The sequence below is a fragment of the Gadus macrocephalus genome, chromosome 16 (genome assembly GCF_031168955.1).
Source record: "Gadus macrocephalus chromosome 16, ASM3116895v1".
NCBI lineage: Eukaryota > Metazoa > Chordata > Actinopteri > Gadiformes > Gadidae > Gadus > Gadus macrocephalus.
In genome coordinates this window covers 12,591,609-12,609,369 of record NC_082397.1, presented here as the reverse complement: position 1 = coordinate 12,609,369, position 17,761 = coordinate 12,591,609, and the positions used below count along the sequence as shown (strand labels likewise).

Genomic DNA, 17,761 nt, shown 5'->3' with positions numbered 1-17,761 from the left:
GCATTTGGGTATGGATTGCAGTCCATAAGCAGTTGTTTATATAACATTTTAGCTCATAGTTTACCATATTTGCCGTGGTCCGGAGGAACTGCAGTCAAATCTCAACGTTGGGGTCTGTGAAGCCTTTCTTGCCCTCGTTAACTAGGACGGGTTTCTCCGTTCTCGTGTGCCATACGAGAATCTAGTGAGGACACACACACACACACACACACACACACACACACACACACACACACACACACACACACACACACACACACAGTGTAAATACATGAATTAGCAATTTGACCCCTCCCTTACACTCATTTATTAATTAATATCTTCTCCCTTTCTACTTGTGCATCGTGCATGGCATTCACCCCCCCCCCCCCCCCCCCCCCCCCCACCAGCCAGCAGTGAGGGACATTTTTGTCCCTCACTGGTATGCATCATATACTTAAATCAATGTTTATTTTCTATAGTAGTTCTTGTGAAAGAAAATAATGCATAAATTCAAGGCCATCCAGCCCCACTAAAAGTTTTGGTTCTTACAATCAAATCGAATGAAAGCTATGTATTGTATTGTGTATGTTTTTTTTAGGAATATATGTGCCACCCTGAGATTTAAAGTCTCCCCATCCGGTGCCACTGCTGGAGTGTGTGTGAAAAGGGGCCAATAGGAGGCCAGCGCCCTCAAAATATAGCGTGGCTTTTCTCTTTCAGCTCCCGCTACCGAATTAATGCCTTTCCGCCGCCAGGGCCCGAGAACAAAAACCATGTTCCTCTTGAGCCACTGTTAAAGATGAGTCTGTATGCATGAGCTGCAAGGAGAAGACGCCGACCCTCCCACAGCTCCGCCGCTTCAGCTCTCCTGCAAGTAAACGGCCCAGATCCCCGGGCTGCATGATACCTGGGGTCTAATCAAGACTTCCGCAGGTCGCAGGATGACTCGCAGATGTCCAGGCGAAAAATCAGGGAGATGGAAATATAGGGGGACAGAAAGAAAACAAAACCGGTCCTATTTGTCCCACTACCCCACCCCCCTCCTCCCCGTCTCCGGCCCCGGGCACCGGAACGCTCTCAATGTCTTTTCATCTGGGCACCGGCGCAGCAGCGGGGATGAATAATGCATGGGGATCTGTGTTTGAGATGTGCCATGGACCCACTCCCGCTTTACTCCAGTGTACAGGGAGGTCAATAGTCACCGTTGCCGTGGTGAAGAGGAAGATTATAAGGAAGTGAGGTGCCCGCGCACAGTTTGCCATCTCCCTCCCAGCCCCGTCTACCCTTCTGCCTGTATCTTCCCCCCCCCCCCTTGTGCTCATCTGCAATCAGTAGAACACTCCTACCCACCCCCCTCCCCTACACGCCTCCTTCACCACACAACCTCCTCCTCTATCTCCTCTTCCCTGAGGTTTCTGGCTTCTCATCTGTCCCACTGGATGGCTCATAGAAGTGTGTGTGTGTGTGTGTGTGTGTGTGTGTGTGTGTGTGTGTGTGTGTGTGTGTGTGTGTGTGTGTGTGTGTGTGTGTGTGTGTGTGTGTGTGTGTGTGTGTGTGTGTGCGTGCGTGCGTGCGTGCGTGTGTGTTTTGCGCTAGTGTTTCGGCTGATAGTGGCTTCTGAGCTTCCTCTGGCCAACAGGTCTTTGCCCAGAGAGCGGCTTAGCGGAGTGACCGGGCCAGGAGCCTCCAGCATGTGTTTTGGAGTAGCACGGATCAGCAGGCAGCCAGCACTGCTGCCGCTGCCCTGGAGGGGTTAGTGCTGCCCCGGCGCCAGCCGCTGTGTGGCTGTATGTGTCGGTGGAGCCGGGCTGCATTCTAATCAGGGCGCTCGAGTTGTTTATTTTCTGCTTCCATCTCAACTTTGGCAATCTTTTAAGCCTTTGCTAACCTTTAAGCAGGGCACGAGCATATTGTGTAGAGTAAGAAATGCACTAATGTTTCAAAGAACTGGGTCATCAATCTCAGTCTATTGTAAGACTCTCTTGTTGTGGGTGCTGATAAATGCACTTTGCATTATTATGCAGCATTCTCCCTTGATTTACATGAAATTATATATTTTTCATGCATAACATCATCCCTTAATATTTTATGCGTTCAGTGTAAGAATATATTTCTGTACATAAAAGTAGGAAAAGCGGTTGAAAGGTTCTTGTTCATTTCTAAAGCTCCTGAGCTTGAGAAAATAAAGAAAAAGATAAATAAGTGTGGTGTTGTGCTCCTTAAATGATTTCTTTATCAGATAGATAAGAAGGTACACATTAACTTCATTAACGCCCTGAGGGAAATCACTTTGTCACGGCAGCAAAAAACCTGTTAATGAATAAAAGTCACAACACTAACATAAGCAATCAGGAACCAATTATAATGGTTAAAAGAAAGCCCAATAATGGTGGTCAAACAAAAGGTGAGCGGGTTAGGCAAGGATTAAAAATAAACGAATAGCGAAGCTGGAAATGCAGCAGTGTTCCACTGCCCCTGGTCAGAAGTTTATAGATAGTTGGGCAGAGGAAGGTGGGGGAGGGGTTACCTTAGTGCAATTGGCTGCTTTAGGCTCCAGGTCGTTGAGTGTGACGAGTTCTCTGAGCAAGCTGCTCTCTTGGTAGCCCCCCTTCACTCCCCGGAGCTTGAAGTAGGCCTGAGGCTTGAAGAGCACCAGCCTGAGGTTGATGGCGAAGCCGGCCATGTCGATGGCGAAGGGTCGGTGGGGGTCGAACACGGTCTTCCAGCCGTAGACCTTTCCGGCGGCGTTGACCTTGGGTGACTCATAGCGCAGGCCGCCCACAAACGCCACGGGCCAAACGGAGACCTTCCGTGTCGATCTCATCTATAGGGAGAGTAGGAGAGGAGCAGAGTGAGAGGTTTGTTAGGGATAAGGAATGTGGTGATGTGCGTGCATGGCCCGCTTCATACAAGCATCTTGGATCTCTCTTCAAATTAAAAAAAATTGTAAATCGTTGGGAATTTCAAGGGGACGTTTTTTTATGTCTGAACGGGCGGGAAAACCTGTACAAGAGATGTAAACACTCTTTGTGAAAACCGTCTCTGGAGATGTTGTACACTAGGTTTAATCTCTTCTCCCTTTCTACTTGTGCATCGAGCATGGCATTCATCTACGCAATCTCAAGAGGTGCTATGCACATGCTCAGAGCAACGCACAGTGTTGCCAACTCTTCAGGAAGGAAAGTAGCTATTGGCTCTCCTAAAAGTCGCCAGAAGTCGCTAGATGACGTCATCGCCTAATTTGCATAACTGGAAGTATAAGAAAAAAACACAATTTTAATTTTTTGCTTAGTCCCAATTCTGCTTACCATAAATGGCAGCGTTGTTTGAGCTGAACTGTAAGGCTTTGCCTTTTGAATATGCTTTTGGGTAGAACTGTGTTTCTTCACATCCCACAGAAATCGACCTTGCAATAGCTACAGTAGGCCTATGCTCGTTTATCATCAAGCGGGACAATAAACGGCTTTAACCAGCCCTTAAAAGCAGTGTTTGCTTCCCACTCTTTCCTATATTTTTGTTGATAACGTTTTGACTGCGACATGGTAAAGACACACACACACACACACACACACAGTGGACGAGGTGAGGTGAAGTGACTGAGCCTGAGGCAGTGTGAGTCAATGTAACACAGCGATTTATTATTTTATTTAGACAAAGAAAATATTACATTTTCCCGCCCTGACTGTGCGTCAGGGTCCGGGATCAGTCGGCGGCGGCTTGCTGGCCAGGACGCGGATTCATTTGCAGCCCGGATGCCGAGGCGTGAACGTCTCCTGTTAGCTCCTGCTAACAGAGCAGCTGGGAGGGACTGCTGCACGAGGACTGGGCTGCTTGTAAGTGCTTTGAGACGGGGGAGGGGCCGCGCAGGCACCCGGTGCTCGTTGTGAAGAGGTAATAGCGATAGTGCTTTCACCTCAAAAAGTCGCCAAAAGTCACCAATAACAGCTGAAAAAGGAGCTAGATTTGTCGCTTGTCGCTGTTTTGAAAAAAAGTCTGAAAAGGGGTCTGAAAAGTAGCTAAATATAGCGACAAAATCGCTAAGTTGGCAACACTCAAGCCTTTCCTTTCCGATTAGCGATGGTTTCCTATGCTATTGTTGTGAAATATAGCACATTGACCAGGCCACTCCACAGCATTAATCTGACGCACCACTCGGAACTGTGGAAAGTCATTGTTCTTAGCAGCCCTTTAATGAGCCTGGGTCAAAATAATAGTCAATAGATGAATGTGGAGAATGTGCAGAAACCGGCCAATTAGGGCAAGTGGCTTTGATACTGCTCGCCAGGGAAGGATTCCAGGGACGTTATATAGGCACTCCTGTCGTCTTAGTCTGTGGCTTTGTCCTTTAATCTTCTCACATCCAGCCCTTCCCTGATGCTGTATCACTCCATCCTCCCCTTGTGTCTGTCTCTCCAGTCAGCAAGAGTCGGCTCAATCAGTAAAGGGAAGGCTTTTTTATAATGAGGGGAGAAGGAGCTCTGTAAACAAGGGAATTTAATCAAACTCGATGTGCCAGAAATAATGATGCTCGTGTGTGTGTGTGTGTGTGTGTGTGTGTGTGTGTGTGTGTGTGTGTGTGTGTGTGTGTGTGTGTGTGTGTGTGTGTGTGTGTGTGTGTGTGTGTGTGCGCGCCCCCGCCTGTATGTGCGTACACGCTTATGATTTTCAGCAAGTTTCTCTTCCATTGGTGTGCTGGGTTAGCCTGTGCCCCATGCATAAGTGTAAAAAAATGTATTGTTGTATCCGGGGAGCGGTCAGCTCTGTAGATCAAAGAGCAGCAGAGTTTGAACACTGTGTAGTGACCTCATAGCTTATGAGAATACATTGATTTGAGATTTAGAGAATGGGAATGTTGCCAGATTTGTCCGGAGACGACAATTTAACAAGCGGTACCATCGGTACCGCTCACTCTTAATTTGCCCCTCAGTGACTCAGACCAATAACACTTCCATCACCTCTCGGCAAGCTCACATCTGCTCTGTCTGCAATCAGGATGCAGGGAGGACCAGAGACCCCTGAGCTGACTGCTTCACACAGTGTGGGAATGAGCGGTGCTCCGGAACACCTCCACACTGCATGATTGAAACCAAACCAGGTACCTTTTTAGCTAGTTATTTAAAGATTCAGTCTTACTTTGCATGAATCGAGAGCAGCGTCAGGATTAAGCTGTAGCTTTATTGTTACTATTTTAGAAATGTACCGTGTGTGACTTTTTTTTGTCTTTACCACCTTTGATGGAAATATCAGTAAAGCAGCAATATTTTGACAACCATGGCAAGAAAGTTATACTCGTCCCAATTTCCTCATTGAAGTGTCGGTATCAAGTTTTCTCAGGTCTCGGTGGCTTTCGTTGTGTTTTTGTGTACATGCTTTTGGGGAAAATAGGCCCTACACTCAGTACAGCGCAGTAGAGCACAAGCTAGCACATTCTCTGCAATGTAGCTCACTTACTTAGAGATTCTGTTTGTGTTTTCCCATATTGCCATATGCATGTGTATGCTCTTCGAGTACAAGAAGTGAGTTGTGGGAGCAAGGGGACCTACTGAGATAATATAGCGTGATCCTGCCATGCTAGTCCAGACAAAAGTGACAGGAAGCCAGTGTAATTAATTGGTGCTATAGGTGCTCACACACTGCCCCAATAAACACCAACTATAGAATGATGGCTGAAGTTGGCCAACGGTGAATCAACGAAGTTCGGCCGACCACAGCCAATAACCCCCTACAGGTTGGGCCCATTGGACCGTTTGTTGGCATTGGGCAGCGTCAACCAACTTTTTGAGATGGTATTCTCTTGGGTGAAATAAGGGGTGTTTTGGAAAACCTAAGCAGAATTAATTTCAAGTAATAAATCAAGAACCGTGGCTGCCTTTTGAATGAATGGCTCTGGGCATCAAAGTTTTAAGAAGACTTGGTCGGAGGATCAAAGCATCCAGAAGCATACTTCACCTCCTTAGTGCAACACAAACAAGAACTTTTGCTAACTTTCTTTTAACCTCTGTTACTTAATGTAGGTTATTGTTCTCATTATTGTTAAGAACGAGAATCGTATTGTTTTTACGGAATCAAACCAGATTACACTAATGTTATGTTGCTGTATTTATTTGCTTGCTTCAAATGGGGCATTATATTATAGTGTCCCTGCCTGCGCTGTGATTTGTGCTTTGGCCTTGAATTCTTCTTTTTATTCAATTTGCTGCTTTGTTGCAGCTTGTATAGTACAGCCTGAACATTCAAATTGAATATGTTGGGAGGACAATTATTTGAAGAATATATATCGCCCTTGTATTGGAGTTGTCGCACCACGTTATTGTGGCATTTGCTTTTATTGTTGCAGGTTCCCATTCTTCAAGGGGGCTGTCGAAGCTCCAGCCCCCTTCCCCTTACCCCTTGTTTTGAACGGGTAAGGGGAAGGGGTAAGGGGTAGAAATGGGATTGGGCCTAAGTATGCTTTGGGGTTCTAGGAAACTGAGACGACTCACATTAAACTCTAATTTTCCATGCAGTGCTTCAAAGTGATGCAACCCAACTTCAGTCAATACATCTTTCATCAATTATTAAATTAATTTTCAGCATCTAGTGTTTCTGAAAACTTTAGGAGCAAAGCTGAGTATTATGTCTTTTTTTAGATGAGAAAGAATGCATTCTCTCGGTTTTAGCTTTGAGAAAGCAGTTCTGAATGATAGAATTGGCCTGGCTGGCAACGAGGAAATGCGCTTGTAAGTAATTAGCTTTCTTTTCTTGTATTTCTCAAATTAAGTGGCAACCCAAAATAGTACAACATAGTGATACCCCGCTGAAAACAGAAACAAATGAGGTGTACAGGAAAAACAACAAACAAAACAAATCAAATCACGGCTAGACCCCTTTTCTCAGCACAGGGATTAGTCTTTATTGCTGTCTTGGACTGTTTCTAGTCCTCCAATTGAACACACACACGCCGTTAAGACTGCAGGTGATTCCAATTGCAGTGCGACTCTGGTCTTCAACCCACTGAAGCGTGCGCATGTAACGCCTTAAGTAATTTCCCCCTGACCAGCTCCCGCTTTCAGCCAGCCCTCCATCCAAGTTCAGATCTGGGATGTATGCTTTCAGCCCAGACAATGGAACTGTGTCCATCTCCACTGTGTCACTCACCAACACCCCCACGTCTCAACCGGCCTGCTTTCCGCCTTCAAATGAATTGCTTCTTGTTATATTACGTGACAAGGGTTCTAAATCTAGACCTCACTCATGCGTGGTTCCTTGATAGTGGGTGCTTCATCCGGGCTTCACAGGGATACACAGATCGAATTGTCTAAACGTTTTCAGGAAATTCTTACACTACTACAGAAATAACATTTTTGAGAGTGGTCCAAAACGAGACCACGTAGAATTTTGTTCTACGGGTCGGTGCAGTTATCCTTTTTAAACAGTAACAGCCTGTAAACTGTAACATTCAGATGTCTTTGTCTCTGTCAATGGTGAGAATAAAAGTACTTTGCATCGGTGCCCGATACATCAAAATGTACCGTATACTCAGCTTCGGGCTGATCAGAAGTCCGGACGCAGCCCGACAATGACTGATCACTCATCATCGCTGGTCATCACTCACCTCCTCGAAGAGCTCCAGGCTGTACGTATTGTCGTCGTCCGCAAAGTAGACGATGCCCGGCTGGCTGCTGTTGGCGTTGAAGGTCTCCCTCAGCCAGCGTAGGGCCAGGTTCCTCTGCATGGTTCCCCGGGGTATCCGGGGGTCCCGCGTGTCCCCCCGTAGCTTATAGTTCCTGGGGGTCTCCACGTTGAGGTGGGTGTAGTTGAGCCCCGTGTCTCTGAGCAGCCGCGTGACCAGGGGGGTCCGCCGCTGTGAGTCCTCCACCAGGATCCAGTGGAGGTTGGCCACGTGCAGGAAGGTGTTGGCCAGCCGCGTCAGCTCCGCCTTCTGCACCGGCCGGCTGTAGGTGGGCGTGATGATGTGGATGGTGGGCAGCACGTCGGACCAGGGCGGGGGCCGCGTGTACACGTACTCCGTCCTCACCACCTCAACGATGTCCTTGTCCGACGCGCAGTACTCCTTGGAGTCCTGTGCCTGCCCACCGGACTCCTTCTTTCCCTCGCCGCCATCATCTGTGGATAGGGGGTAAGGGGCAGGGGGTGGGGTTTTGGGGGCGGGTGGGAGAACACGTGTAAGGTGTTAGCTAACCCCTGGGCTGCCCGCTCTGTGTATCGGAACCCAATGGGGGAAAGTGTACCTGAGAGTCGGTGGCGTTGGACTGCAAGCCTCTCTGGTAAGATATAGATCTCTTTTACTAGGTGGTGACAGGCTGCAAAAAGTGAAAGCAGTCACTGAGAGAGGATATCACAGCTTGATGGACAGTGATGCAGGGGGCCAGGGGCATTGGGAGGGCAAGAGCACTGCTGTGTCTAGAAACTCCACTGAGAATATGAAAAAAGAAAAAGGAGGGAGCAGTGATACGGCAACATGCATAGTTGAAGGTATCAAGTGATTATTTGATACTTTCCCTTTGCCCTGCTGCATTAAAAGGTGTTTCAAATAGTCATTACGCTGACACAATATGGACGATAAAAAACCAATCATGATACATGCAGGGAATTGGGTTCAAATAAGACTGTGGTGATTAAAAGCCAATACACGGCCCATCTTTAGAGATCCCTAATAATCTTTTTGTTGAGCACAGTTTTGCTTTATCAATGTCTACCGTGCTTGCTTGGCTAGGAAAACTCCCCCAAATGGAATCTGCAACGTGAAGGCAGTGAGACACAGTGGCTTTACCGCAGTGCTAAAGGGCATGATGGGGCAGCCTAATAGCACGGGCTATGATGAATAGAATCTAATTACGAAATCATTAGGATCATTCATATATTTCATCAATGTGCCACGGCTCATGGTGGCAATCTTTATCACTGTTTTGGCCTAGCTCCATTTTCACACCTCAAACATAAAGAGGATTATTTTTTTGCCTCTATTTGCGCCACACAGATTAACACAATCTGCTGATGACCAGATGTTGCACGTTGCCTGCCAGTGACCCCCCCCCCCCCCCCATCCCCTGCCAAAAACCTTGAGGTACTCGTCAAAGATCAAACAAAGGATAGCCTGTGGACAAGGCTGGGCCAAATCTGCGTGCCACATAGTTATTTGTTGTCTTAATTAGGATTTTATTTAATGAGGTTGATTTAAGGCTTTTTCCTCGAGGACAATGCGAGAGACTGTGCAGCTCACGTATACATACAGCCGGACTGCTCCTCGCATAAGTCTTTGTGGGCTAGTGTAGAGCTGAGGGGAAGGACCGGTATTGATTTTATGTCAGTCTAATTTGGTTTTTGGTCACCGTGCAGTGTACTTGACATTTCACACTGCTGGTTTGTGGTCTCTTGTGGGAAAATAAATTAGAGCTCTCATGTGAGCTTTGTGTAGTTAGTTATTTACCGTGTATAATTCATTGTTAATGGGGTAAACATACAATAAACATTTAGCTTTTGCTCAATAGTGCAGATTTTGTATGGGATCTATATCTGGGTTTCAAATGCCTATACTGAAAGCATTTTTGAATGTTACTTGTGCATCATAAGGAATGTGAAAGAATAAAATGTGAAGGAACGATATATAATGAAATGGAACCAAATGTGATTATATACCTGAAGGAATTCAGAATTATTTTCAAATTATAGTATGTACAAATTTGAATCTTGCATTTTGTGTATATATATCTATATATCTATATCTATATCTATATCTATATATATATATATAGATATATATACACACACAACATACACAACGACCAATAGCAACACATTTTTCCCCTGCTCATCATTCTGGTCTGTAGCAACGCTGCAAACGTCAGACATGCACCTATTATGGGCTACTGATTCCTGTGACGTTACAGCCCAGCACAGACTAGGCACTCCATTGGTCGCTCAACAGACTAAATCCTGACAATAGCCATTGATGATAACACGTGCGCAAAAGTAGGTGTGTGTGTGTGTGTGTGTGTGTGTGTGTGTGTGTGTGTGTGTGTGTGTGTGTGTGTGTGTCGTGTGTCGTGTGTGTGCGTGTGTATATGTGTGTGTGCAATAGCACACAGACAGGTTTATTTGTTTGTTACACTCATTTTCAGTAAACACTACAAAATTAATCAATAAATAAATGTGAAAATGGGACATACTGTGGACATAATGAACCTATCTGGCATGTTTTGGTGTGCTTTTAGGCAACAATGGTCACCTACAGCACCCGAGGTGAGAATGTAGCTGCTCGTCGTAAAGCAATGCCCTGGGAGCCAGAGGAAAACACTGGCTTCTGGTTATTTCATGTGGGATGTCGACAGTAAGAAAAACAAGGAATTCCCCAACCTTCCCCAATTTTTGTTTTCTGTAATGTTTTATCTCAATCATGTTGTTCACCAATAACAATAATTATTAGAGGCACTTTTGTTTCTTTCGCTTTTACAATGGGCCTATTTAAAATATATAACAAAAAACACAATGCTGTATGTATCAACAGATACCTAACAAGTATAGATTTTTGAGAATAGCCATTGTTGGCATGTCATGTGGCTCTATCTCTCCAATGTGTAATGAACCTGGTGGAATGCAGGACGGAGGAATTTGCATACCCTTGCGGATGGCAAGGAGTGGCGCGATAGCACTTTGGTGCCAAACGGTGATGAGCAGAGTCCAGGGTAACACAATCAACACGATGGCAAGAATATCTCTTCTTTTCGGCATCTCCAGGATTGGTTATGTGGCTCGGCATTACCTGTGCAGGAAGGACAGAGAGGGGAAGGGGAATTAGGATAATTGATTCTGGAATTGTGCCAACATCAAAGGGAAATTGTAGAACCGTCTTTCTTCTTTTGATGTTTGAAATTACACTCTTCCTCTTCTCTAAATTCTGCTCCTTTTTTTATGATTGCCATACTCTGGGCATCTTCAGAAGATATTTTCACTTTTTTAATATATTTGATTAATGAACTTAAATAAATTCAGGCATAAATTGGCTACTTGAAAAACACATACTAAAGCATTTCTAATCAATGTGCCCAAGAAACATTGACTCTTCAAATACGCTGCAGTATTGATTATCGGCATGGCATTTCTGATGGAGCAGGGCCCTTTCGCATCAGTGATCCCTTAACGAAAGAAAGTGGTAGTAACTTAATTCTAACATAATTGCGCCAATTATAGTTTATAGTTCCGTCTTCATTCCTCCGTTCCCTCGGAAAGCTGCCAGGCAAAGGGGGGCCTCATTTCAAAGTGAATGTGCCTGATGCAACTATATGCCACACACACGCTCTCCACTGGTAACTAAATTGGTCTTGGTTTTTTTATTACCCTTTTTTGTTCAAAATGAACACATGAAGAGGGTGATCTTCTTGTAAAACATGTCATAGACTGCTGCATCTTCAATATCTTTCCATCTTTGGTTATTATATGAATCTGTGACATAAACACTTCTTAATGTAACTATAAGATGATATGTTAAGAAGGGGTTGGGATTGCTTTGGGACACAGCCCAGTACTTTGCTTTAAAATGTAGAAATCATTAATGGGCTTGATTGAGTAAAATTTATATTTTTCCTTTATTTTTGTAGAAACACATGTAAAAAATAATATCTGATAAAATATGGTTATTATTACCCTGCTTCGTGATGGAAACCTTGTTAAACCTGTGTGGCATACTGTTCATCCTTGTAGAAATAATAAGTAATTCAGAAAGAACCACAGACACGGTGACAGTAAGCTCCAGACCCTTACCCACAGTTAGAACTGGATCATGACACCATTGGTGTAGCGTTGCCGGGGAAGCCAAACGGCATAATGGATGAGCAGTGAAGGGGCGGGATCCTCCATGACATGTCAGCCAATAATTTCATTGATACACCTTTTTTCTGCCTTGTCCATCTCAGGCAGACAGGAGGGCACAACTGTGATCTAATAAAAGGATGAGATCAAAGTGGTTTGTCAATTCCAGATTTTGTTATTTTTCACAATTCCTTCCTCTTAACTCTCTCCTTCCTTCCATGACTGAATCACATGGCTAGACTATGGAACATTGTCATTCCATATTTAACATCAACGGACTCATTATAATTCACTAACAGTAAATGCATTCCACCACAACGATCCTGTAACGGAACTCGAATGCGTTCATGTGCCAGAGAAATGTTCTCTGTTCAAACCGCAGCCTTCTGTTGCAACCGCGCATACCAATTTAGCCTTGGTCCTGTTTTAATAATTGGAACGGTTAATATACTGAATACATAGCTACGTTAATTAGCGCACACAGAGAGCTACCTCCTATTGGCTTTGTGTCAGGAGCTACTGTGTGCGGCAGCAGGACGTGCTGCTATTTTTATTTGTTTTAACGACGTAATACGGAGGAAGGGAAAAAGCGCTAGTCACCACCACGCTGTCTCTGGTGCCAGGGGCGGTGACAAAATAAACACTGTGAACACACGCACAGCCCCATGTCCCCATTCAAACACATCTGAGGAAACATTGCTGCTATAGTGCACCCACGATAATATGACACTCAGGAAGCCCATTCCTCTCCTGCTCACTTAGATCCCGTTGGGCAGCCGCTTAGGGTATTTTTAGATGCTTCCTGTTGGTTGATCAGGTAAACGAAATATTTTTGATGCTCGCGAAAAAAAAAAAGAGGAAAAAGAGGGCGATTGTCTGAATTTTATTTTATTTCATCTACATTTTTCCCTTTTCTCCATTAATTGAGGAGTGCTGTAATATGAAAAAAAAAATGAAAAAAAGCTAATTACCCATGACCCAGTAATGCCATAGGGAGAGACGGGTTTCTTTTGATGTGCACAAGATTTGAAAACAATCCTCTTGCCGGATTGCCTTGAGCTGTCATCAGATCTCCTAGGCATATGATCACGTCGGAGGGTGCTTCTGAGTGCGGGAGAATGAATGGGCTTGAAATTGGAGCAAAAGATGAATATCACCATGTTCCTTTACACAAATCAGCAGATGACAGTAACATGCCCTGCAATAAGAAAGGAGGTATTGCTGTAGTATCTGGGCAAGCTTAACACTGATGGCACAATAGAAAAGGTTTCTTTATAGCTTGCCTGCTTCTGCTGGTTTGAAAATGGAACTCAACAGACATAATCTAGTGCAGAAGGCAATTTAGTGATACAAGAACAAAACATAAGATATTAGACTGTCCACTCTTTAGAGCCACCAGTGAAGTCACTCCACAATACTTGGTTTAAAGGAAATAACGTGTGTGTGTGTGTGGTTGTGGATCTGCTCACTGGTGAGGCAACACTCCTCACACCACCGTTAAATGCGCACAATCACATTTGGCTCCAGCCATCGTGACCGTATATTTTTCCAATTAAAACCCAAACAAACCGGAGCTGGGATAGAGCTACCCGCGCCACCTAGCCGGCTTCACACATGGCAGAGTACCCAGATGGCCTCGGTGAGTGTTGCAGCCGAAGCACCTCAACTCTCCTGCGTGAGAGAGTGAGAGAGTGAGAATCCTGTGCCACACACTGCGTAGAGCTGATGGCCCACGGCGAGCCACGACTGTGTTGTGCGTCAACACTGGTTAACCAGCTGTAAAGAGCAGCGCACCTGCTGCTCATTAATGCGTCGGCGCAGCGGCAAAGCCATCTGTAAAAAGTTGCTGCATGATTGTTTTTTTTGGGTTTTAATGTCTTTTTGGAAGTAATATCATTGAAACAGAGACTTTAGACAGGTTGACATATTTGTCAAAGACATTCGCTTAACCTTGCAGCATAGAACGAGGATCGGAATAGCAAATGAATTTTCAGTTAGTGCTCCCGTTTCCTTCCACAATATCACCTAACTTTGTGAAACGTTTGTTAGAAACGTTGTAGGGAATCACAATCAACCAAAACAAGAGAAGATTATTGAGAAAAAGTATTGCATGTATCCGAAAGATATCAGCCGTGTACAACCGCTCTACTCATGTACAATAAAGCCATTTATGTAGTAATTGCACAGTGCATCATTGTGCAACGCGGCAATGATGTCTGCAATATGCAACGCTCCCCTTTATCCCTTTTTTCTAACGTATCTCTCTCTCTCCCGTGCTCTCTAGCTCTCTGTCTCTCTGTCTCCCTCTTCTCTGCAGAGCCTTCAAAGGCATACAGACGAGGTGGGTGGTGGGGGGGGGGGGGGGGTAAAGTTACCTTTTTTTTTAATCGGGTCTGCCTCTAATGCTTTGCACTCCCTGGGCTCCCAGCTCCTGTTTCGCTGGGACCAATAATAACACTATCTCCTCCATGCTTGCTTCTCCATGGCCTCATTTTCGAGGCTCCATCCTCCGCTCAAGGGGGGAATAGGGGCCCCTCTGGAGACATTCTGGACCCGGTCTGTCCAATCATTCAAACGGCTAGATTAATTTATTGGTCTCACACTGGAGCACGCCAAAATACTGAGCGCTGGTTACCGCCAGGGCAACGATGGATCAGTATTGATGTCTATCTTATTGAGGTCTTCATGCGGGTGTCAGACAGAAATAGATCATATTAGGTTTAGTTCACATTTGACAGAGATAATAGTGTTGAGGTGTTGAAGAGGTCCGAATGCCGAGGCGGAGTGTGTCTTTTGACTACTCATAACTAATGAAGATTTACCCATAATAAAACCGTACGCAGCCATCGTTGCAAGTTAGTATATATTGTGACACGGTCCACTGATATTTCAGAAACGTTAATAAATGTTTTGCAATTATAATATCCAAGAGTCTTCTTTTTCAATCAAAGCCAGTAAATGTTACATCTCTGAAAGGTACTTCATATGCAGAAAAGTCCTCTTCCACAGAGCATAATATTGTCTGTAAACAATTATGTGCTTCTAGTTCTGAAATAGGATCACAATTTTGCATTGATCATGTGTCAACACAAACCAACCTATTAATAACATTAACTATGTCTGTATAGTCGTAAGGAATGCAAGTGAAAAATAACCCCCTGTTTCCAGCTCGTATTACAACAACATTTATTTTGACATATTATGAAGGAGGGGGGAGGTGTTATTCCCATGGTTATGACCCATGCCAATTGGGCATCATTGTGTAATGAGCATTTATAATGAGCGCTGTTATGTTGAAATGCGCCGCACACCGTTGCATTATATAATTTTTATAGTAAGTGTCAGAACATATCCTTCAATTTATTTAATCTGCTAATTTATTAAACTTCATCCATTAAAGACCCTTGACTTTGAAATGGCAGAAAAGCTGGAAATATACGGGCTGCACACACCATTTATCTCATTATTACAGTGGGTGGGCTAGTTCAGGGCATGGGTGCTCCAAACACAGCCCGCGTCACATGAGGCTTTCACTCAGACTTATTATGCCAGAGCGTGAGATCAAAGGTGACGACCGGTGACCCTATATTCTTTAGATAATGAGCGGAGATTAGGGACTAACACTCTTCTGGACCTTTCTGTTGGCCTATTTCTATCATGCCGGGCTGACTCGCTAGCCAGCTCCACTGAGTTTAGAGTTCTCCTAATGAGGGCAAAAGCTGCAATTTTTCTGTTTCTGTATTTTCTTTTGGTTGCGTCTAACCTAAAAGTCCCCCAATTATTTGGCCCCGTGGAGGAAGAACACTTCCTTATGAATCTGATCATTGCTTATTAGACATACGGGATCTGGGAAGAAATGTAGGGCTTCTAGTTTAGCCTGAGAGATTTTCTGTAAATAAGCATGACAACTGAGTAGCATACTAATTTGTGGGTGTCTGACGGAATACTTAGATCAAGACATATAAATTGGGCATGCGTTGAAAAGTCAAACATAGCACATAACAATAGCTGAATTAACTGCTAATTTGTTCTGGACTGGACGTGGTGTTTACTTAATTACATAATTATAATTATAATCGTTCAGCGCGTTGTATGTGTTATTTATATTGATGACATGATGTCATTAGCCTTCAACCTACCAGCCCGAAAAAAAACATGAACAAATTTGTGGTAGAGTTTCATCTAATAGCTTTTGTAATTAACCACTACCTTATCATTTGTCATTCACTGCCTGTACACGTGAAAGCTTCCTTTATGTAATGCAATACATTAACAAGACCAATAATAATGTGATTTTGAATTTGGTCCTATGTGTAAAAAAATATTTTCACATTTAATTTACTATAACTAACTAACTAATAACTTTTGTTAACCGGAATTGAATTGTCCTATTTTGTAAGTATGTATGTGTAAAAACTCACTATGCTGCACAAATGGTATGCGAAGAATGTCCCTATGACATTTAGAAGTACGATCCCAATAAAGGGACACTTATTATGCAGGCCCTGCGACGATATGGAGAGTCCATAATAGATCCCAATTCATCAAAAAGAAATGAAAAACGAAAAATTGACATCATTCATCTCATCTTCCAGGTCCCTCTCCAATGACTCTCAGGTCGGGTCTCCTGAAGGTTAGGAATGTAAGACACGAAACTATACACTGTGACGTTGCATTTATTGATTTGTTTGTCTAAAAAGCTCGGGGGTACTGTAAGATGACACACCCGGAACATTGTTGCCACAGCGACTGTGCGTCTGCTGATGCCAGGTTCGCAGCCCGTGCGCTCTGACTTTGAAGAGGGGAGCGTGGGGGGAGCACAGTGGTGACTTTGAAACTCAATCTTTCTGCAGACAACGCCACACGCAGGGGGGTGGCGTCGGGGGAGTGCCAGGCGTGGGCCCGGCTGAGGGCGCCCCGCGCTTCAATGACCCTGGCAGTGTGCACGCGTCAGCGACACACGCCCAATGCGTGTGCTCCCACTAAAACACGGTTTAAAGCAGATGCAAAGTGCAGCGCAGTGCTCTTTCAGCTCCATGCCCAGCAGTGGTTTAGATTGCATTTTCATGAATAAGTGCTTGAAAAGATGCTGTTATGCTAATGATTGATGATGATGAAATGCTATCAGTTCCCATGCCCTCGCAGTGGTGAGGCTGGTTTCAACAGGGAGTGTCACACTTAAAAAACAAACTCTGCCACAGATCGAAACGTCAGGGGACGCCACAAATGACTTAAGTGGTCTACTGTCAACTCGGTAATTGTGTTCAAATCTGGGCTTTAACGTTGCTTCATTAATGTTAGCCTTCAATGGTACGCCAGAGTACACAGTAGCGTTGTAAGTAGGCCTTAGAAGTCAGCTGTCTTTGCTGTATATGAGTCAAGAAAGGGATTAAACAAAATGGTTTAAGTCAATTAAATGCCATTTGTTGTGTGACAAACTCTGATGATATGTAGCCATAAGAATGCTATGTAGCCATAAGAATAATTCCAAACAAGTTTATTGGAATTATTTCCATTCAGCTTGACACAGGGACCATATACTGTATGTAGAGTGTGAGGTGGAAAGCAATTAGCCCATTTTAACGTGTGTGTGTGTGTGTGTGTGTGTGTGTGTGTGTGTGTGTGTGTGTGTGTGTGTGTGTGTGTGTGTGTGTGTTGGCGTTCCACATTCACATCACCAGGTTAAGCACTTTGCTTTCTTCTGATTTATCTTGTACCACAGGTGTGAGTTGAACACACACACACACACACACACACACACACACTAACCCTTGTCTATGACAACTCTATGTATTTCTTTCGTCCTTGTGCTAAACATTAAGCATGGGTAAGAATTTCCTGTATCGTACAAACCAAAGTCTGAAGACTTGTGCTGCTGTGGGAAGGGGGTTGATGGAAGAGGCTCTGTCCAGTGTTTATAATGAGCTCCCTGGGGGGACGCCATTTTACATGAGGGAATGGCTCCAATCAA

At 44.4% G+C, this 17,761-nt stretch overlaps 1 protein-coding gene across 4 annotated transcripts in view; it reads right to left on the bottom strand.

The window, feature by feature from the left end:
- Positions 1–17,761, bottom strand: part of b3gat1a (beta-1,3-glucuronyltransferase 1 (glucuronosyltransferase P) a) — a 29,718-nt gene that overhangs the window by 3,380 nt on the left and 8,577 nt on the right. The window contains exons 2-7 of one of the 4 annotated variants that reach the window (XM_060074270.1): positions 11,743–11,919; positions 10,602–10,744; positions 8,214–8,285; positions 7,577–8,088; positions 2,510–2,806; positions 65–181 (exon numbers count right to left, since the gene is read on the bottom strand). In XM_060074270.1, coding sequence (XP_059930253.1) covers positions 95–181; positions 2,510–2,806; positions 7,577–8,088; positions 8,214–8,285; positions 10,602–10,713 — 1,080 coding nt within the window. In that variant the 5' untranslated portion in view covers positions 10,714–10,744; positions 11,743–11,919 and the 3' untranslated portion in view covers positions 65–94. The remainder of the gene's footprint in view (positions 1–64; positions 182–2,509; positions 2,807–7,576; positions 8,089–8,213; positions 8,286–10,601; positions 10,745–11,742; positions 11,920–17,761) is intronic. The other 3 variants (XM_060074271.1, XM_060074272.1, XM_060074273.1) reach the window with 3 other exon arrangements.